The sequence below is a fragment of the Stigmatopora argus genome, chromosome 15, assembly GCF_051989625.1.
Source record: "Stigmatopora argus isolate UIUO_Sarg chromosome 15, RoL_Sarg_1.0, whole genome shotgun sequence".
NCBI classification, from domain to species: domain Eukaryota; kingdom Metazoa; phylum Chordata; class Actinopteri; order Syngnathiformes; family Syngnathidae; genus Stigmatopora; species Stigmatopora argus.
Window position 1 is genome coordinate 14379283 of NC_135401.1, and position 21932 is coordinate 14401214.

A 21932-nucleotide genomic window follows, 5' to 3' on the forward strand; every position below is an offset into this window, starting at 1 on the left:
GACATGGCTGAAAAGCGGAGCTACGGCAATCTAGCGCCATATGGGCGGCGCCTCGAACAGCCGACGATCCGGCGGCAGGTGCCAGCGGCAAGCGAGGTCTGGCCAGCCACGGCCGAAAAAAGCAGCAAAAATTTTTGGGAAGATGATGCCTTCCCGGACATTCTTGATGAAAAAAATGAAAGTGCTAGGGTTCACACGGATCGCCTGATGCTCTTCATGTGTGGGGATGCTGCTGGCTTCATGGTAAAGGCAGCCTTAATCAATACGTTCGACCGTCCTCCTGCTTTAAAACAACAAGACGGGGCTCCCCTTCAAGGACTTGGACTCAAACTCCTATTAACCTGTACAGTATTTAAAGTATTTACATTTTTTTTAATTATAATCATTATATTTAAATATTAATACATTAGTCTTTTCATATGCTTATAATAGTAATATTTAATAAATATACTTCTTGATAATTGTACTTGTGTACTTGTATTTTTGTATAAGCGCGAAAACATGTAGTAATAATAGGGGTGATCCTAATTTGCGTTTTTTTGCGTCACTGACACTTTGGCCCCCGACATCGACAATCCATTCCCAATCATCACGTAATTTGTGCGACACTGCCTGCCAGTCTTTGTATGGAACTACTGTTTATTCATCTTTTCAAGTGTAAAGTTGACCAACTTTTGTTTTTAAGGAGGCTGTCAAAGCTGGTTTGCCTCGACAATCATCTTCATACAGAGGAAACAGCAAAACACGTGGTAGTTTTTAGCTCCCGGCCGAATGGAGGTTATCTGCACAGGAGGCCCCATCTCGATGGCTCTCAAAATGGTCGCCGCTCGGTCCGCTTCCTTTGTTCTTGGCTAGCCCCCTTGGCTAGCCCCCACCCTTCCTAAGAAGGGGTCAGCGCTCGACAGAGCCAAGCGACCACCTCGAGGCCTCCCATCCAGATACGCCGTCCAGTTGGTCGGTTATAGTATTTAATAGAAGTTTAGGCGAAGGCGGGACCAGAAAAAGGGGTGTGTATATACAAAGTGATGACAGGCCTTGACCTGTAGGTGTCAGTAAAAATTCTATTCTAGTGACTAAATTCATAAGAGTGCAGAAGGGTGCATGATTAAATATAAGAATACAGTTCATATTTCACATTTCCCCCCTGTTGTAACTTGAAAGAATTTTCATTAAACATATCAATTTGTATCCCTCCCCTCCAGGTTCTAGAATACAAATATCATTGACAGTTACTCAACAGGGTATGGAAAACAACAAAATCACATGTCAAAGCAGAGGCGAGAAATGATGTAATCAGTGGTAAAAATTCCTCTACGTCCCTCTTAATGAGCGAACCCAATATTTAAATCAAGACAAACACATTTGCATAGAGGACTCGTCACACTTCGAAAGAATGCGATAATCTCCAGTATGGTCTGTCATGCGGTGATACTGTGTCACTATAACCTACTAGCGTGTGCTGGATTGTGTTTTGAATCATAACTTTCATACAGGGGATTACACACATAAAAAATACAGAACAGTAGCAAAAACCGCAAGGTTGCAATTTTAAACAGAATTGAGAATCATGACCCGGTTATTAACCACGACCACAATGATACACCTACGGCTGAATGATCCTGGGCCATGGTGTTGACTAGGGCCTTTATTTCAGCTACGGCACGAGTAATGTACTGGTTTCATCTGGGATGAAGGTGCAGCAGTGTTCTCCCATCATGGCACACACATCTCCATCTTTGGCTGTTATCAGATCCAGGACTATCGGTCCTGCAACTTCCCTAAGGGCTTTTAAATCATCTGCTATACCCTGTAGGGCCTTGACAGTTTGGTTAATGAACACTCATGTAACAGCTCAATGTCTTTACACATGATTTTCTGGGGGGGGGTGGACCACAACCTTTGGTCAACAGGAACATCATCGCCCCAGATTGAATCACGTGGTTTGAATTGCACTGATTTTGCACTGATTTTGATATCTTACTGTTATGTTCACTCCCCTTAAAAGGAATGCATCTTAGACCATCTGCACGACTGCAGATTTAAATGTGATGCCTCGACCCAGTGAATTCAGGATGTCAGGATCTGTGGAAATGGGTATACGGCTACACACATAACAACTTTCATTCGCAACAATCAGTTTTTTCTGGAACACCATGATTTTATACCACACGTCTTCTTCATAGTAGTTCTCCAGATTGTTCTTTCATCTTGCTGTTGAGGGATCGAAGACCCTCCAGGGCCTTGGTTAAACTCCCGTCAGCTGCTGTATTGTTCGGGATGAACGTGCAGCATTGGTCGCCAAAGATGGAGCACACGCCACCTTTCTCTGCCAGGAGCATGTCAACAGCAATTCTGTTCTGGAAGGCCAAAGGAGGTCCCCGACAACTGTTCATGGATGGCTGCAAACCCTTCCTCCGTCCTGTTCTGGAGTCGTGCAATTTGGTCAGTGAGTTTATACTCATCTGATATGCTGCGGGGAACCCCGATGTTGATGTAGGTTGGGTCCCCATCCAAGAGCGGACCGCTTGGCTCTGCCTTTCCAGTGATGAGGCAGGACGTTTCCTGCACTTGTTTTCCAACTCGAGTCTCTGTGGGCGGGGCGTTCAGATACGCCCAGGTTGTCACTGACAGTGCAGTCACTGACAGTCCAGTCACTGTGATGTGGGTGGCAACAGCTTTCACTGTGGCTTCTGTATAGAGGTGCAAAGTCTATGGGAGGTCAGGGTTAAGTGAGGGGTGCTCGTGGCAGGTGAGTAGACGTCAGATGAGTTTCTTCACGGACAAGGGTTTTGACACCGTCCGACTTGGTCCACTCAGAGTCACCTGTCTCGAACGACCTTGAACCGACCTTGGTGAATCGACTTTGACTTTTCAGTGATCTTTGCTGCTGTGGAGGTTGGTGAGTTGGGCCACGAATGGGTCTTCCCATCGTGGAGAGAACCAGGACTTCCTTTTATGACTCGGATCAGGATCCAGTCACCTGGCTACACCACCTCCTGCAAGATAGACAAAAAGATCACGGCAGCTTACATGTTCTTTGGATAAGTTTCTCTCCTTCCTTAGTCTCTCGTCATGGTTAATCTTCCCATAGAGGAAGTTGAAATGGTCTTCCATGAACTATCTCAAAAAGGTGTTAATCCCAAACTAGTTGGTACTATCTTCATATACGTTTTGGCCAGTGTTAGGCGTTCTGGCCATGGCTTATTTATCTCCCCCATGGTTTTCTTAAGCCTTGGTTTTATCGTACCATTTGTTCGCTCTACTTAGGTGTTTTGCCATGTTTTGCACTATGCTGTTTGCAAAATTAGCTCCATTGTTACTCCAGCTGATTCTGGAGATCCCATGTTCTTTACAGATCAATAAAATAACAAATTAAACAGTTCCTTCAAAAATTTTAAAAGTAGGTATTTCGATGTCCATCATATCTTTTCCTCCCTTTTGAGACATTTATGGCTCAATTTTGGAATAATTTTTGGTAGGCACGGTAGGCCTTTAGCTTTGTACAGTTCGTCTGCTGACTGTTCTTGAGATCGGCTCAGTTTTGTTGTTGTGTATGCTGTGCAGTAAGTGTTTGCGCTGCTGCTTTAGCTGCTGTATTCTGTCGTTGTCTTTAACACGTGCTTAACATTTGCTTACGGCTATTTTGTTCGGCTTAATACCCCAATGAACAAAAATTGCAACAATCTTACTTATTCCATCACTATAGTTTGTGAAAATTTAAATGCCTTATCAGTCAAAATCAAAAATGCTAGCTGGTATTCTATTATGATCACTGCTTCTTTGTTAAGATCAAGAACCATATTTGTTTTTCCCTTTCCTCTAATTACACAAATTAACTAATCATACTAAAAATAGGAAAAACACAAAAAGCAAACCAGGGTGCTTTCTCCCCAGGAAAACAGCTTTCCCGTTCTCTGTAACAGTTAAATTCACATCAATTAATATTCCAGAAACAAAATGCACACATTTATAATTCTGAATATAATTGAACCCACTAAATTGTAATCACCCCTTGTTTGTCAAGGTTAATATTTTAGCATAATTGTATCCTTTAAAGCAATTAAAACTCATTACTTATAAAATGCATACTAATCAAGTCCCAATTCATTTAACAATGTGTATTGCGTTGCATATTAACTCAGTTGTTTGAAATTCAAAATATCCCAATCTAGTAGTCTTTTTATCAAATGTAACATTCAATTGTCTTTGGAGTTTGTCAATCATCTCCTATAAAACTTTCTTAATCAATATTTTTCAATAGTCAGGCATAAAATTAAATTCTAGTTACATTTCTATCCATTGTAGTTTCTTTTCTCTCTAATTGTTTACTTTAAAAATCTGTAAGAAGATCTAGTCTCAATTGTTTACTTTAACTATCTGTAAGAAGGTTTGGTCTCAATTGAAACGCTTTCATTTTTTTATGGAGACAATAAAACCAATATCAAAAGTTCCTTATGGCTTACGGCATTGCTCCCCGAGCAATAATCTTTCCAATCAATATTGGAGTGCTTGCCATTTCGTCTGATTACGTCAAAAAGTTTATCTTACCTGTCTCCTCTAATTCGTTTCAACTGAGAGAACCTTCTTACAGAGCACAAAATGGATCCCGCTATCTTCATGTCTGCTGGTTGGTCAGGAACGCGTGTGTTGAGCACCCAGGCTCCCGGGACCGCCGTTGGTCCAGTCTGTTTTCTGTTGGGAATCACAGTCTCCTCCTGCTAACCCAAATTCAGTGTGTTCCTTTAAAGTTTTTTTTCTTTTATGCAGATAGCCAGATTAGCCTCATCCTCTAGTTCCAATCGTGTAGTGAATAATGGCGTTTGGTATGGTCTACTTAATAGGATGTCCATATTTTGTTGTCCGGTTGACCTCGTTATGTAGGCGCAATGATTTCATAACGAAATATGGAACCTTTTTTCAATTCAGTCAATTATTCTGTTAACACAATTTGGATGCCATTATCACAATAAATCAATAGTACTTTGGAATTTGGTATCAAGCACTGTCTTTTCAGTGCTCCTAAATTTCGCATAGCAGATTTGTTTCTCCACTTCAAATTTCACATTTGGAGTACTGCTGCTTTTTCATTAAAAATTTCCTTGGACGAAATATTTTTCCATAATTTGGCGTTGCCATCCGTGAAACGGCTTATTGGCAAATTCTGAAATCGATTCCAATTTGCTAAATCATTTTCCACCTTGATACCTAATTGATTGATCATATCTCGGTGGTCGGCCAATCAAAAACACAAAAAGACAAACAAACAATCATTCACGCTCACTCATTTTCAGACATCCGTGGTCTGCAAATTTTTTTATCACTGGTGAAGAGCGCCATCCCCAGTCCTGGGGCTTCTTGGCAGCTAACCACCTTTCGCTGTGTCATGGCAAGTCATTCTAAAAGGAAATAGGTCAATGTTGTTTGGTTGGCATCAATTGTTCGATTCTAATGCAATTAATATTCTAATGGTCATTAATATGAACCACGCTAAAGCATATTCCACCTGTTGATGGGCAAAACAATGAATTGCCATCCGTGCACTGATCACAAGTCATGATGTTTATTGCATCTCAGCGAAATTATGCCTATCCTAAATTAATTATTTTATCTAAACTTGCCAGCTACAATTTACCTAATAATTTGGATCAATGCCATTTCTGCATTGTCTTCATGTTTGATATCATTAATAATTTGGATGATTCCTAATCCTTAAGTCTAAATCGCAAATCCCTCTCTATTTGCTAAAATAGCTAAATTGCACTTGTTGAATTGCTGTCCTGCTCCAAGCTTGTGTTTATTTAATATAAGAGCCATTTTTTGTAGCTCACTCTTACCACAATTAAAATTTAGAGAAACTAACCTTCTACTTAGCAATTTCTTAATCATTTCCTAATGATAAATTTCAGTGTTTATTAGAGGACCCATAATTTGTCACCAATATGTTATATTGTCAATTTTCTGTCTCTAACTGTCTTCTTTTCTTTCTATTACTCTCTCTGCTCATGTCTCCATCACTGCTCCTCCTTGCTCATCGTGTGGAATGTGAGATGTAACCTGAGATTTCTTGCATTCCAGTCCCCCAATCCCCCCCCTCGTGCTCCTGGCCCCTGCGAGTGGGACCTGGCACGAAGAGTGGGCTGAGCAAAGGGGGGCACTGTTTCTGAACAGGCCTAATATATATATATATATCTTCCTGGGTTAGTGGAACGTGGGCTGGAAAAGAAAGGCAGTTTTAACTTCAGTTGGCTCGCCGCCATTTTTTCTCTTTGTCTGTGGGCTCGGCCATTTTTCCTCTCACATGTGGTCTGCTTTTCAACCCCCCACCATCCTGTCTCAATCCACCATCTTAAATACTTATTTTTATCAGTCTAAGTATTCTTTTTCGCCGATTAAACTCCTATTTTTCGCGGCAATCATACTTATATCGTTTATGAACGCGTCATAGCGTACTTATATATATATCTATTCATATGAAGGTTACTTGCATGCGTTTATAGTTTTATTCTATTTCTTTTTTTTTTTTCTTTATATCGAGCTCTTTCATTATCTTGGCACTGTATGACAATATATTTCTTCTATATTTTTAACACAACCCTCGAAGTCCCTTCGCGGGGAGGCGCTACCTCCCATTTTGTCTGCTTTCCAGGCAGATTGGCCGACACACAGCCTTTTATCGTGCTGTATACTATTTAAACATTATTCCGACACACAGAAAAATGTCTTTCCGACACACAGAAAGAAGAATCTCCGACACACAGAGAAGAGTATACGCAACTTTTCTTTTTGGGACTTGGTGGGTTAGATTCTACAAATTAATTTTAAAAAGTGCCTTACCATTTTTTGGTGCCTCCTCTGTACGAAAGGATAATTCGTAATCTGTTCCCGGGCCAGCAGGCCAGATCGCCCTCTCTCAAGGCTGGAGTAGCCGACGTCAAGCCATCCATCCTTCTGTCGATCTGCCGTGGCCGGAAAGCAGAGAAGAATCTCGGGTTTCAGGCACCAAAATGTCAAAGCTGGTTTGCCTCGACAATCATCTTCATACAGAGGAAACAGCAAAACACGTGGTAGTTTTTAGCTCCCGGCCGAATGGAGGTTATCTGCACAGGAGGCCCCATCTCGATGGCTCTCAAAATGGTCGCCGCTCGGTCCGCTTCCTTTGTTCTTGGCTAGCCCCCTTGGCTAGCCCCCACCCTTCCTAAGAAGGGGTCAGCGCTCGACAGAGCCAAGCGACCACCTCGAGGCCTCCCATCCAGATACGCCGTCCAGTTGGTCGGTTATAGTATTTAATAGAAGTTTAGGCGAAGGCGGGACCAGAAAAAGGGGTGTGTATATACAAAGTGATGACAGGCCTTGACCTGTAGGTGTCAGTAAAAATTCTATTCTAGTGACTAAATTCATAAGAGTGCAGAAGGGTGCATGATTAAATATAAGAATACAGTTCATATTTCACAGAGGCCTAAATTTGAATTACTATATAAGGTAAACAAATTGGTCCACTCCTGTGCTAATAGGTGTATTTAAAACTCAAAATGTACAATCATTTGTGGATTTCAAAATGAAAAGAATAAGTGATTAACCATGAGTTAACTATGAAAACTTGCGATTAACTCTTATTTTTTAATATATATTTATTATTTAATTATTGGCCGCCCCGACGGCTTGAGTGATTAGCGCTTCGGCCTCACGGCTCTAGGTCGGTCCACCTGTGTGGAGTTTGCATGTTCTCCCCGGGCCTATGTGGGTTTTCTCTAGGTACTCAATTTTCCTGCCACATTCCAAAAACATGCATGGTAGGCTGATTCGACACTTTAATTTGCCCCTAGGTATGAGTGTGAGTTTGAGAGTGAATGATTGTCCGTCTCTTCATGCCCTGCGATCGGATGGCCACCGATTCAGCGTTTCCCCCGCCTCTGGCTCCAGCACCCCCCACGTCCCTAGTGAGGATAAAGTGGTTCAGAAACTGAATGAATGAATGAATATATATTTATTTTCAGTCAGCATGGCCACCGATTCAGGGTTTCCCCCGCCTCTGGCTCTGGCACCCCCCACGACCCTAGTGAGGATAAAGTGGTTCAGAAACTGAATGAATGAATATATATTTTCAGTCAGCATGGCCACCGATTCAGGGTTTCCCCCACCTCTGGCTCCGGCACCCCCACGACCCTAGTGAGGATAAAGTGGTTCAGAAACTGAATGAATGGATGAATATATATTTATTTTCAGTCAACTGTTTAGTGAATATTTGCATTGGTTAATCGGTCAAGCACTTGGTCTCAACCATGAATTCATAATGACTCATTCATTCATGAACACCCATTGTCTGTCTCATTGGTGGGACAGCTGGGAGGGGAAATGTGGTCCCAAGGGTACGCTGGTACAAGGCTTACTGCCATGAATGGACTCCCAAATCAATGGAACAATGCCAAAACAGTTAATTGTTAGAGCAGAACTTGTTGGTCTACTACCATTAATGGCCAATGCGTTAAAATTAATGCAACATCAACAACAGTTCTTGACTTGTAGCAGCAAGGATGAACACCTCTGTACTTTTAGTTTATGAATATGCCCAACCTAATAATGAATTTGCTTTGTGTTGTTGTAAGTGTTGATATTACTATATGTAATCTACGTAATGTGAAATGCAAGATTTACTGCGTCAATGTCTGTCTGATTCTATCTCCATCAATGGCAGCCAATGAATTGAAATACCGCAGCAACAGGTATTGCAATAGCAATCCACAAAAAGTATTTGGCACTTGACACCCCCCGTGGCTGTTGGAGGAGGCGCAGGTGCTTGCGTGGGTGTTGACTCACCAAGCCTCCTCCAAGGTCGAACAGGTCACGTTTTAATGGGCTTGCCCGTGTCAGAGATAATCTGCCATGCTATTTATTGCCCGGACCGATGCTTGTTTCTGCGTCGGGGTGCAAAGGCTGTCAAGGGTGGAGCTTAACACCCCAACCCCAAAATTCCCTTGCAAATTTTAATGTCTGACCCACTAAGCAGGTGGACTAGACTTTTTAGAGGGCCATAACCATGAAGAATTCTCACCTCTGCAAACAATATTGCTGAAAAGTCAGCATTATTATCTGAAGTAGTTATTTAATCTTTTCTGTTAGGGAGTGGGGGGCATCAAAACATGTAACGCTGGTAGGTTTGGCATAGTAATCACAAAATATGAGATGTTGAAGGAGCTCACTAAACTATTTATTCCTTTTTTAAATATTAACAATTTCATTCAGAAAAAATACCAATAATTTTAAGATTTACCACCTGTGCCTGAGAAAAAGGATATGAACAATTTGACTATCAAAATATTTTTTTTATTGTAAAATCTTTATCTGTGTATATATACTATGATCCTCCTTCACTTCGTCGCTTCAACTTTTGCGGCTTCTTCTTCACTACTTCCTGGATATTTTGGTGAAGTAAAAAAAAAGTTCATAAAAATGTCAAAATCCATGTTGAAACTCGCAAGCGGAAGCCACTCCTCTGTCTACCGCTTGTCACTAAGAAAATGCGGAAGACTGCCAGTCGACTCAGCACCGAAAAAAAGATATGGCGGGCAGCCATTTTTTTCCGAAAATAGAGCTTTCTGAGATCAGATTTTTTTCAGAAATGCGACATTACGGCGTACACCCTTGGCCTTGTCTGAAAATAGAGCCCTTAAGGCGGCATGGATGGCAGGACGCCGCAGCTGAGCAACGTGGAAGTTGAGGTTCCATTTAAATCTCGGCAGCGGGCTGACGTCGTTGTACTTATCTGAAAATAGAGCTGCCTGGACGGCTAATTGACGAAGTGGGAGTTTAATTTCCCCCCCAAAAATGATGGCAATAATGATAAAGAATGTGATCTTTGTACTTCTAGAGTCTAGAAGTACAAAGATCACTACAAAGATCTACTTCTAGGGTCTAGAAGTACAAAGATCAGGTCCTCGAGAGCCCCTATCCAGTCTGTTTTCCATATCTCCCTCCTCTACCACACCTGAATCAAATAACCAACTCATCAGCAAGCTATCCAGAAGCTTGATACTAATCCAAATTATTTGATTCAGGTCTGTTGGTGGAGGGAGACATGGAAAACAGACTGGATAGGGGCTCTCGAGGACCTGATCTTTGTACTTCTAGACTCTAGAAGTACAACGATCACGTTCTTTATCATTATTGCCATCATTTTTGGGGGGGGAATTAAACTCCCACTTCGTCAATTAGCCGACATTTCATGTCCTTGACAAAAGCATATTTGTACCCAAAAAGAAACAGCGGTCACAACTCCTCATCAACATCTTCCTTGTGCACTGAAAACCTCTTGCAAAAGCTCCTCCTGAAAACCCCCCCTACGGCGCCTCCTGAAGATTCCATCGATGCTCCCAATAATCAGTCTTTTTTTAAATTTAAATTAAGCGGTGGGAATTATTTTCACTGTGAGTACCAATGTTCCCTCTAAGCTGCGCGCGTGCGCAATTGAGCACTACTCTCGTCTTCTCTGCGCACAGCAAATCATATGGAGCGCACAAAATAAAATATTTTTTATTTTTATTTTTTTATTTTTTTTAGCTGTGAGGCCGACACGCGAACCACTCATCCGCCGGGCCGCCCATTCATAGATATTAATCATTACATTTTATTATCACTAAATCATTTATGTGTAGTAGACATACACCTGCTTATGGCAGGTGTGATACTGGTGTGTGCCAATAGCGAGCAATGATGATGTTGCTCACACCGGTACTCAGTGTGCTCAGGGAGGTTGTCTTTCTGCCCAGACAAACAAAAAATTAGAGGGAACATTGGTGAGTACAGTATCCCGCTGAAAGGGGGGAGGCTCCCCTTCAAGGGCTTGGACTAAAACTGCTGTTAACCTGTTTTTGGGATTCATATCAAGCAGAAATTAACTATATTTTCACTGTGAGTACAGTATATATAGTATTTACAATTTTTAATACAAGCATTATATTTAGATATTAATACATTACATTTGTTTGTAATATTTGATAAATACACGTCTTGATAATTGTACTTGTGTACTTGTATTTTTGTATAGGTGTGAAAACATGTAATATGGTAGTAATAATAGGGGTGATCCTACTTCGCGTTTTTTTTATTATGGCGGCCATCTCTGGTCTACAATATCCGCGATATTTGAGGGATTACTGTATATACGTGTGTGTAGTAATCATAAGAATGGTTAATAGATAATTAAGTGGGGCGGCCTGGCCTCTGAGTGGTTAGCACGTTGGCCTCGCAGTGGGGGACCTGGGTTCAAATCCAGGTCGGTCCACCTGTGTGGAGTTTGCATGTTCTCCCCGGGCCTGCGTGGGTTTTCTCCATGTACTTCGGTTTCCTCCCACATTCCAATAAGACATGCATGGTAGGCTCACTGGACACTCTAAATTGCCTCTTAGGTATCAGTGTGAGCGTGGATGGTTGTTTGTCTCCTTGTGCCCTGCGATTGGCTGGCTACCAATTCAGGGTGTCTCCCACCTCTGGCCCAAAGTCAACTGGGATAGGCTCCAGCACCCCCGCTGCTACCCTGGTGAGGGTAAAGGGGTTCAGAAAATGGGATGAGAGGAGATAAATAAGTAGAATATTATATGAGGATCAAACAGGACATTTACACAATTTATTTATTAGCTGTATTTTAATGTAAAAAGTGTAAGTAATCATCATGTTGTAAAATTAAACAAGTTGAATATTTACTATTAAGAGGATAAAAAATATTATTTAAAGAATTTTCTTTTGAATTTTTTTTAGAATTTTTTTTAATTAGCTGGTACTGACAGCACTGGGATCTAGGACCAGACATCTTTCGCTATCAACTCATTATGTGTTTTTACCATGTAGAAAAATGTCTCCGTCATTGTGTCACAAATCAGAGACCATTTTTGTTTGTGTGTTTTGTTTCTGTTTATCTTTTTGACAGATAATGAAGGTGGTGAGCTGGACCTGAGCGGCATTGATGATGAAGAGATTGATCTGGTATTTATACTCCTTTTATAGCAAGCTGGGTTGAGTGAAAAATTACTTGGTTTTGGGCTACAAGCTCATTATATGATGGTTAATTGACCGTTTAGTCAAATGTATGGAAAAACCCTCAAGAACGTTATTTTTGTGTCACTGTGTGTTTTGTTTGATTTACAGACTGGGAAAACAACAGTTACATACAGTGGGGCAAATAAGTATTTAGTCAACCACCAATTGTGCAAGTTATCCTACTTGAAAAGATTAGAGAGGCCTGTGATTGTCACCATGGGTAAACCACAACCATGAAAGACAGAATGTGGAGAAAAAAAACAGAAAATCACATTGTTTGATTTTTAAAGAATTTATTTCCAAATTAGAGTGGAAAATAAGTATTTGGTCACCTACAAACAAACAAGATTTCTGGCTGTCAAAGAGGTCTAACTTCTAACGAGGTCTAACGAGGTCTCCACTCGTTACCTGTATTAATAGCATCTGTTTTAACTCATTATCGGTATAAAAGACACCTGTCCACAACCTCAGTCTCTCACACTCCAAACTCCACTATGGCCAAGACCAAAGAGGTGTCGAAGGACACCAGAGACAAAATTGTAGACCTGCACCTGGCTGGTAAGACTGAATCTGCAATAGGTAAAACGCTTGGTGTAAAGAAATCAATAGTGGGAGCAATTATTAGAAAATGGAAGACATACAAGACCACTGATAATCTCCCTCGATCTGGGGCTCCATGCAAGATCTCAACCCGTGGTGTCAAAATGATAACAAGAACGGTGAGCAAAAATCCCAGAACCACACGGGGGGGACCTAGTGAATGACCAACAGAGAGCTGGGACCACAGTAACAAAGGCTGCTATCAGTAACACAATGCGCCGCCAGGAACTCAAATCCTGCACTGCCAGACGTGTCCCACTGCTGAAACCAGTACACATCCAGGCCCGTCTGCGGTTCGCTAGAGAGCATTTGAATGATCCAGAAGAGGACTGGGAGAATGTTTTAAGGTCAAATGAAACCAAAATAGAAACACAGGTTCTCGTGTTTGGAGGAGAAAGAATACTGAATTGCATCCGAAGAACACCATACCCACTGCGAAGCATGGGGGTGGAAACATCATGCTTTGGGGCTGTTTTTCTGCAAAGGGACCAGGACGACTGATCTGTCTAAAGGAAAGAATTAATGTGGCCATGTATCAAGAGATTTTGAGTGAAAATCTCCTTCCATCAGCAAGGACATTGAAGATGACATGTGGCTGGGTCTTTCAGCATGACAATGATCCCAAACACAGCCAGGGCAACAAAGGAGTGGCTTCGTAAGAAGCATTTCAAGGTCCTGGAGTGGCCTAGCCAGTCTCAAGATCTCAACCCCATAGAAAATCTGTGGAGGGAGTTGAAAGTCCGTGTTGCCCAATGACAGCCCCAAAACATTACTCCTCTAGAGTAGATCTACATGGAGGAATGGGCCCAAATATCAGCAACAGTGTGTGAAAAGCTTTTGAAGAGTTACAGAAAACTTTTGGCCTCCGTTATTGCCAACAAAGGGTACATAAAGTATTGAGATGAACTTTTGGTATTGACCAAATACTTTTTATATATACCGTATTTTCACGACTATTCGGCGCATCGTATTTTAAGCCGCAGTGTCAGTAACAAGTGCTATTTCTGTATTTTAGACGCACAAAGCACGCACCGTTTCATTAGACGCATATATATTATATATGGATGAACATCGAAACACAATAGCGCTGGCTACCGGAAGCAGCCTATTTCCGGGTTCCGGTGCGCAGTGACTGCTGGGAAATATAGTTCTTACACGCTACACCCACACGCTAAAAACATGTTTTAAAAAGGCAACGGAAGCAAAACTGAGTTCGGTTGTACTTTATTTAGACATTTTACAACTCACGTCAGCATCACCCACAAATCCCTCAAAGTCCTCATTTTCTGTGTCCGAATTAAACAATTGCCCAAACGAGCCTTCCAAAAAGCCGGGTCCCCTCTCTTCGTTCTCAGAGTCACCGTCATTTCCATCAATCCATTCACAAATCGTAGCGTAAGAAGCCCGGCGCTGCCTGCCACTTTTTGCGAAGCCAGGCATGGCATATATATTATTTGTGGATGATTATCGAACCGTAATAGCGCTGTCTACGAAAGCAGCCACAGACGCTATTTCCGTTGCGCAGTGACTGCTGGGATAAATAGTCTTTTTGTCAATACACCCAGGTTGACGGCTGTGATAACTTTGCACTAATGATATCAATATACTACAACGGCGAACACACTAATTTGGTGCTACATGTGCCAAATGCACGCTACACCCGCACGCTAAAAATTCGTTTTTAAAAAGGCAACGGAAGCAAGACTGAGTTCGGTTGCACTTTATTTAGCCATTTTACAATGTACTCACGTCATCATCACCCACAAAACCATCAAAATCCTCATTATCTGTGTCCGAATTGAACATTTGTCCATCGAAAACGCTGAGTTTAATACGTTCGTCCAGGCGGCCACAATTCATTCCCAAATGGTAGCTAGCTAGTAGCTAGCGTAACTATTCCAAGGCTGTCTTCCATGGTTAGCAACTGTGTTGATGCCAATCGCCAGGCCTCAATCCGTTCACAAATGGTAGCTAGCTAGTAGCTAGCGTAACTAGTATTCCAAGGCTGTCTTCCATGCTTCGCAACTGTGTTGATGGCGATCGCCAGGCCACAGTCCATTCGCAAATAGTAGCTAGCTAGTGTTGATGCCGATCGGCAGGCCACAATCCATTGGGTGTATTGACAAAAAAAACTACATATCCCAGCAGTCACTGCGCAGTACTTTATCTACGGGAAAATAGTAGAGTCGGGGGCTGCTTGCCATAGTTGTCCTATCAACGGATTTATTTTATTTTATCGTGATAACAATTTTAGCATTGGTCCATCTATAAAGCGCACTGGATTATAAGGCGCCCTGTCTATTTTGGAGAAAATTTCAGACTTTTATGTGCGCCTTATAGTCGTGAAAATACAGTACCTCAAATATTTTCCACCATGATTTGATTTCCCGCCTTTCTCAGGATCATTGTAACCCCACAAGGTGATATCTTGCATGGAGCTCCACTTCGATTGAGATTGACCTTCATATTTAGCTTCTTCCATTTTAGATTATCTCTCACAGTGGGCATACACATATGATGAAAATTTAAGACATCCCCATGATTTGTAATTAGGGGAACTTGCCGTATTTACTCGCATATAAGCCGCACCCTGAAAATTCGCTTGGGTCGTGACGACATGCGCCGTCGCAACAGCGCCATTTTGAAGTGACATCATCGTGTCGCAGCGCCATCAATTTGCAGTTTTTTTGTATGTCGTGTTTTTATTCGCATATAAGCCGTACCCTCGATTCAGTCATCATTTTTTTGTCTGACAAAAGCAGCTTATATGTGAGTAAATACGGTACTTATTGAACTCACTGTATCTAGAACGCACTCAACAAGCATGTTGAATTGAGGTATGACTTGATGTTGTTAGTCCCTGAGTAACCCGTTACTCAGGGACTTGGACTATAATTAACGGTGAATGAACCGCGCATATTTCCTTTTTGGCGTTTGGGCAGTACCTGTTGAGTGAGAAGGAGGTCCAGGTAAAGACAGCTCTCTGGATGGCTGAGAACTTGGACTACCTCAAAGAACAGAAAGGTTTGTTTTCGTCCTATTCTTGTTGCGCCATTGAAACTGATTGTTCTTTTTTGGCAGAAAAGGAAGACAACATTGCTAAAGAAAAGGAGCAAGGCACCTACAAGGAAAAGAGGAAGGTATGAGCTGTCGTTTGTGCAGTGTTTGCAGTGAATTATTGTTTTTTAGTGCCATTGACGATGGTAAATGCCCAATCTGTTATGCTTGAACGCTTCTTCACTTCCCAAACAGCGAGCCACGCCTCGTCGACGAGCAGATACCTGGGGCAACACACCTGAGGAGGTCATCGAGAAGATGCTGGAGAAAAAGAAAATCTCGACTAAAATCAACTACGACGTGCTCAAGGATCTCAACAACAAGCCCAGCGCTAGCCCCGCCCGCGACGGCCATGAAGGACCCAGCTCGCCTGCATCTGCCGGGAGGCCGGTCGGACGTTGCCAGAGGCCAGGACGGACGGCGCTCAACCTCAGCACGCCGCTCAGCTCACTGGGAAAAAGGTCCGTTTGCTTCAGTCCATTAACAATTAGCTTTCCCACATTTCTTTGGAAAACAAATTGTTGGTTATGGAGAACCAGCAATGGCAAAATTAAATAAATCATTCAAAATTTTAATCAATAAGTTCAAATAAATGAATAGATACATAGAATTAGTAGACAAATAGATGCTTTTTGAATTACATAGATAAAAGATGTAATGAATGAACATTAAAATAATAAATGAAGATTGAATTAAAATGATTTGTTTTAAAATTATAATTTAAAATAAATGTTGAGATAAAAATGAAAATTTTAAATGCAATTAAGAGATGAATACTTCGATAAATACAGTAGATACCTTTTTAAATTGGTAACTGTTTTGATAAAAGAAAATTGAAATTAATAGATGGAAATTAAAAGTCACAGTTTTAAAAATAAACTTTTAAAAATTGAAATAATAAATACAAATTGGCATAAATGTTGAAATCAAATTCATTAATGAGTCACACTGGGTAAAAAATAGCGCTTCATAGTCCAAAAATATGGTATGTATTTCTTGATTGAATTTTGGCCCTCCTGCTCCTCTTTTGCTTCTGGATATTGTCAGGCTAAAAATTAGGGCGGCAAGGTGCCTGTCCTTTCCTGATCCGAGCGAGCGTAGCCTGGGAAAAAAGCCTCAAAACACGGTTGGGGGCTAGAATGTCGGCCTTTCACCTTGTTATTGAAAGAGCCACGCTGCGCCTCCATTGACAGTGCGGCCATTGTGCCTCGTTGCCGAGGGGGCACCATCCCCCGCTTGGCCTGGAACTTCCCCACATTGGAAATCATGGGTTCCGCTGGGGCATTATATCACTAAATATGTGTTGTTGTTGTTGTTAACCCTCTGTAAGGGGACTATTTTTGGTAATTGACAGGGAAAATAACTTCTAGGTCTCAATAATCATTATATAATATACAAAGGTAAACCTCCAAAAATGCTCCAAATTTGGAAAAATGTACTTTGTCCAAATTATTTTCTTCCGGAATTAAAAGCAGACTGTAGCTAAAACTAATTTTGGTGTCACTGAGGTGGTTAAAAAGCTCCTTGGTGATAAGCCCCCGGGGGTGGATGAGATCCGCCCAGAGTTTTTAAAAGCTCTGGATGTTGTGGGCCTGTCTTGGTTGAATCGCCTCTGCAACATTGCGTGGACATCGGGGACAGTGCCTCTGGATTAGCAGACCGCAGTGGTGGTTCTCCTTTTTAAATAGGCGGATTATCAATTATCGTGTGTTATGTCTTTGGCAAGACGTCGAGGTGAGGAAGCGAGGAATAGGACCCAACCGCAGGGAAGCAGGCGAGGACAAGGGAAGTGGTGCTCAAACGAGAACTTTAATAACTTAGACAGGATCTTAGAAAATAACGACTTAGAAATCAAATCACATAACCGGGAAAGCAAGGAACGAGGCACATAGAACATGGATCGAGGTAACGTGGAAACATGGCATGGACAAACAAAAGCAGACGATCCGACCAATGACATAACAATCAGTGGGGCTTAAATAGACTGACATGGGTTGACGAGACAATTAGGGACATCTGGGAAATACACAAGGGAGCAAGCAGGGAATACACCAGGGGCAGAGAAATGACAGCTGAACACGATGGGAAATCACTCAAACAGGACACTAGGGGGAAAAAGCCATCCCTAACATCGTGGAATCACACTCCTCAGTCTCCCCGACCGGAAAGGTCTATTCTGGGGTACTGGAGAGAAGGGTCCGCCGGGAGGTTGAATCTCAGATTCAGAAGGAGCAGTGTGGTTTTCGTCTTGGCCGTGTAACAGTGTATCAGCTTTACACCCAAAGCAGGGACCTCTTTGTCTTTGGAATGTGGGAGGAAACCGGAGTACCCAGAGAAAACCCATGCATGCCCGGGGAGAGCATGCAAATTCCACACAGGTAGACCGACCTGGATTTGAACCCAGGTCCCCCACTATGAGGCCGACGCGCTAACCACTCATCTGCCGGGCTGCCCTGGAATGAGAATCAGCGCCTCCAAATTTGAGACCATGGTCCTCAGCCGGAAATAGGTGGCATGCAGGGACCAGGTCCTTCCATAGGTGGAGGAATTTATGTATCTTGGGGTCTTGTTCACGAGTGAAAGAAGAATGGAGTGGGAGATCGACAGGCGGATCGGTGCAGTGTCGATGCTCTCTATTTACTGGTCGATCTACGTTACCACCCTCATCTATGGTGACGAGCTGTGGGTCGTGGCCGAAAGAACGAGATCCCGGACAGAAGCGGCTAAAATGAGTTTCCTCCGCAGGGTGTCCGGACTCTCCCTTAGAGATAAGGTGAGATAAGCTCAGACATCCGGGAGGCACTCGGAGTACAGTCGCTGCTCCTCGAGATCTAGAGGATTTTTTTGTTCTATTCAATTAATTGGCAACTGTTTTGATAGTGTTTAAATGACATTGTGACACTATATTTGAGCCTCGGCGCTGCCAAACCTATTTTTTTTTCCTGGCCATTCTGTGGTTAGAATTTTCGGGGAGAACCATCATGGCAGTGAACCAATATGATGACCTCAAAATATTATATATGCAAAAAAAGTTCATTCATATATATATATATATATATATATATATATATATATATACAGACGCTCCCCTACTTACGAACATTCGAGTTACGAACAACGGTACATACGAACATGTCTGCAAATTGCGTTTATGTCGAAAAATGTTCGTAAGTTCGATTTTGTATTGCGCGCCTTTTTCCGAGTAGTACTTCTTTCCGCCGCTAATACCGACGCCTGGCATCTACCTTCTTCTGCCCACTTCGTTGCAATGCGGAAGTGCGTGAACGTATCTCCAGTGCGCAAATAACCTTTTTCATTTTTATCATTAAATATCTCGTGCATCCATTATTCAGTATGGTTGGTGAAAAGCGAAAGGCTTCTATTGAAGGAGGTGCAAGGAAGATGCAAGCCATTTCATTTGAAATGAGTGGCAATAATAACGAATCTTGATGCGTGTGAGAAAGTGATGAGCGTTGCTGGGGAATACAACTTGAATCGTTCGACCATCAGTACCATTTATAAACATAAAGATCGAGCAGCAGGACCCAAATATTGAACGTTGTACAAAGTTTGCAAATCAATTGAATGATGCCATACAGTGCTACCGCATCATTTATGATGAAAAAAAGAAAACTGCAATCGTCATTAGATAGCTTCTTTCGGCCAGTTTCTAGTAAAACTCTCTCTCTCTAATGTATGTATACAGTACTGTATGTATTCTCCATTTTATTAAATGTTTTTTTCAGTACAAACCAATGTGTGTCACTTATACAAGCCTTAAACATACAAATGCACTTATATAAACCTTCAATATACTTATATAGGCCTTAAATATAAATTATAATACAAAATATAGCACTGAGCAACTTACAAACAAATTCAACTTATGAACAATCGCTCGGAACCTAACTCGTTCGTAAGTAGGGGAGCGTCTGTATATTTTTTAAATTGCAAAAAATCAGCTTTTATTTTGGGAAAATATTCACAGTAAACTGTTGTCAGTACATATTCTTTTGCATCTATTCCACACTTATAGCTAAAATGTTTAGCCCAGAGTAATTAATCACCGACTAGCATGTTATTATATGTTGGTTACAACAAAAATCTGCTGAATTGACTATGAAAATAATCCAATCCTAATGTCAACACTGTTATAAGCAAGACTCTTCCATCGGACATCTTTGGTGTCGTATTTTCTTAGTGTTGCTACAAAGTGAAGGACGCTCAACAAGCATCCCCACCCCCGTCTTGACTGGAAAGAAGCAGCATCCAGAAATAGCGCTCATAATTGCCCTCTAGTGCTGTTCCATTTGGTGCTCACCCGCCTTTTTTGCAGACAGGACCGAGAAGAAAGAGAATTCCTGACGGAGTTTGTTTTCTGCCAGGAGTCTTTTTTTGCCGCTCAGCAGTTCAGCCAACAGATGCTGATGCCCATGCCAACCCAACTGTGTGGCTGAGCTAACACGTTGACTGCTGTGAATGATCGTTCATTCGCTGCCAACGCTCCCTGTCCGAATATATGTACAACTATCATTTTCTTTTATTATTGTTTAGATAAGTGTTTCCGAACCTTTTTTGAGATGCGGCACACTTTTTGCATTGAAAAAATCTCAAGGGACACCGCCATTGGAAAAGCTAAAATGTAAAGCTCCCACTCGGTATTAGTAAATGTCATTCATTTTCGGAACTGGTTATCCTCAAGGGTTGCGGGGAGGGCTGGAGCCAATCCCAGCTGCCTTCGGGGACGACGGGGGGACACCCTGAATTGGTGGCCAGCCAATCGCAGGGCACGAGACAGATAACCGTCCACGCTCACACTCATACCTAGGAGCAATTTAGTGTCCAATCAGCCTACCATGCATGTTTTTGGAATGTGGGAGGAAACTGGAGTATCCAGAGAAAACCCACACAGGAGGACCAACCTGGATTCGAACCCAGGATCCCAGAACTGTGAGCCCAACGCGCTAACCACTCAGCCACTCATAAGCAAATGTGATTTCTATTACTGATTTGATACGGTGGCCTTATGGGGATTCCACTTTCTTTTGTCCCTCAATCTAAAGTTGGCACACATAGATTAATACTTTTTTTTCCATTCGACGCCCATCCCCCAACCGCTTTCACACAGCACAGGCCGTCAGTTGCTTTTGCGGCTCAGGCAGCGTCTCGTTGGGCGCTAAGCTGATTAGCAACGTTGCGCTAAAGCCGGCAGTTACAGGATGGACCAAAATCGGGGTGGAGTTATTATTATATAATTATTCCCAAAATGATGCACACAAATGTCCTCACAATAGGATAACGCACGACCACTTGCCAACGATAAGTAGTATATACACCATTCGCACTGACTAACGGGAAAAAACACTGAAAAATCGCAACGCTACGCCCTGGTTCACTTACCCTGCGAGTTTCAATTAAATAGGATAATTCATTATCAAGTTATTGCAAATTCTTTTTCTAACCTTTGATCTTATGATTCACAAAATCTTAATGTCCTTTTTCATTTAACATTTAATATATTCTGCAAATTCTATAAAAATCCCTTCATTTCTTTTTGTGTTAACTTTAAAACAAACATACAGACAGGGAGACATAAAGAACCAAGTTCATAATCTCTGCCTTTTGTAGGTTTCAACTCGAAAAACATGAGACTTTTTGGCCTCGCTAGATGCTGCTGTTTTGGTTAGCAACAGGGTGCAATGTGCTTTGATGCCAAATAAGTGAGTGTAAATATTGTGGTTGGTTTTTTTGTAGTGTTTTGCGTTTTGAGGGGCAGATGATAAGAAAGAAAAGCATCAGCAGAAGGAGGAGGAGTGACTGACTTTGCCCAAGTTGTTTGCAGGAAGTAAAGAACTTCCTTGGCCTCGAGGCAAAAACACTTCCTCATCCTAAAAAAAAATCACCCATCAGCACAAGTCTAACTTTTAACAAGCAACATTAATAACAATATCTTTTTTTGTTCTGGACTTGAGAGGGAAAAATTACACACACAAAATGGATCAACTGTGCAGGAGCAAATTATTAATGATTGAAGTGAGGATTTGACAATTGCATTGTATTATTATTAATAAAAAGGACAAAACAATCAGCTCTGCTAGCCAGTGGGGGAAAAAGCTATAAACAAAATCATATATTTTTTGTTCAATGACTAAAATAGATATATTAAAAATTGTCATTTTAACAATTGTACAATATTTAGTATGAATTAGTGGGTCGGCCTCACAGCTCTGGGGTCCTGGGTTCAA

The 21932-nt window shown here is 41.8% G+C and overlaps 1 protein-coding gene and 2 long non-coding RNA genes across 5 annotated transcripts in view; 1 reads left to right on the plus strand and 2 right to left on the minus strand.

Annotated features, from left to right (window-relative positions):
* LOC144090264 (transcription factor IIIB 90 kDa subunit-like) overlaps window positions 1–21932 on the plus strand; it is an 86725-nt gene that overhangs the window by 58390 nt on the left and 6403 nt on the right. For all 3 annotated transcript variants that reach the window (XM_077621645.1, XM_077621646.1, XM_077621644.1), the window contains 4 exons: window positions 11921–11976; window positions 15573–15654; window positions 15712–15770; window positions 15883–16148. In XM_077621645.1, the coding sequence (XP_077477771.1) occupies window positions 11921–11976; window positions 15573–15654; window positions 15712–15770; window positions 15883–16148 (463 nt within the window). The remainder of the gene's footprint in view (window positions 1–11920; window positions 11977–15572; window positions 15655–15711; window positions 15771–15882; window positions 16149–21932) is intronic.
* The window catches only part of LOC144090267 (uncharacterized), a 63656-nt gene that overhangs the window by 19300 nt on the left and 22424 nt on the right, over window positions 1–21932 (minus strand). The window lies entirely within an intron of this gene.
* Window positions 751–3135, minus strand: LOC144090266 (uncharacterized). The gene is made up of 2 exons (XR_013305321.1): window positions 2166–3135; window positions 751–2082 (listed from the first exon to the last, which is right to left on the minus strand). It is a non-coding gene; the product is annotated as an uncharacterized LOC144090266 (long non-coding RNA).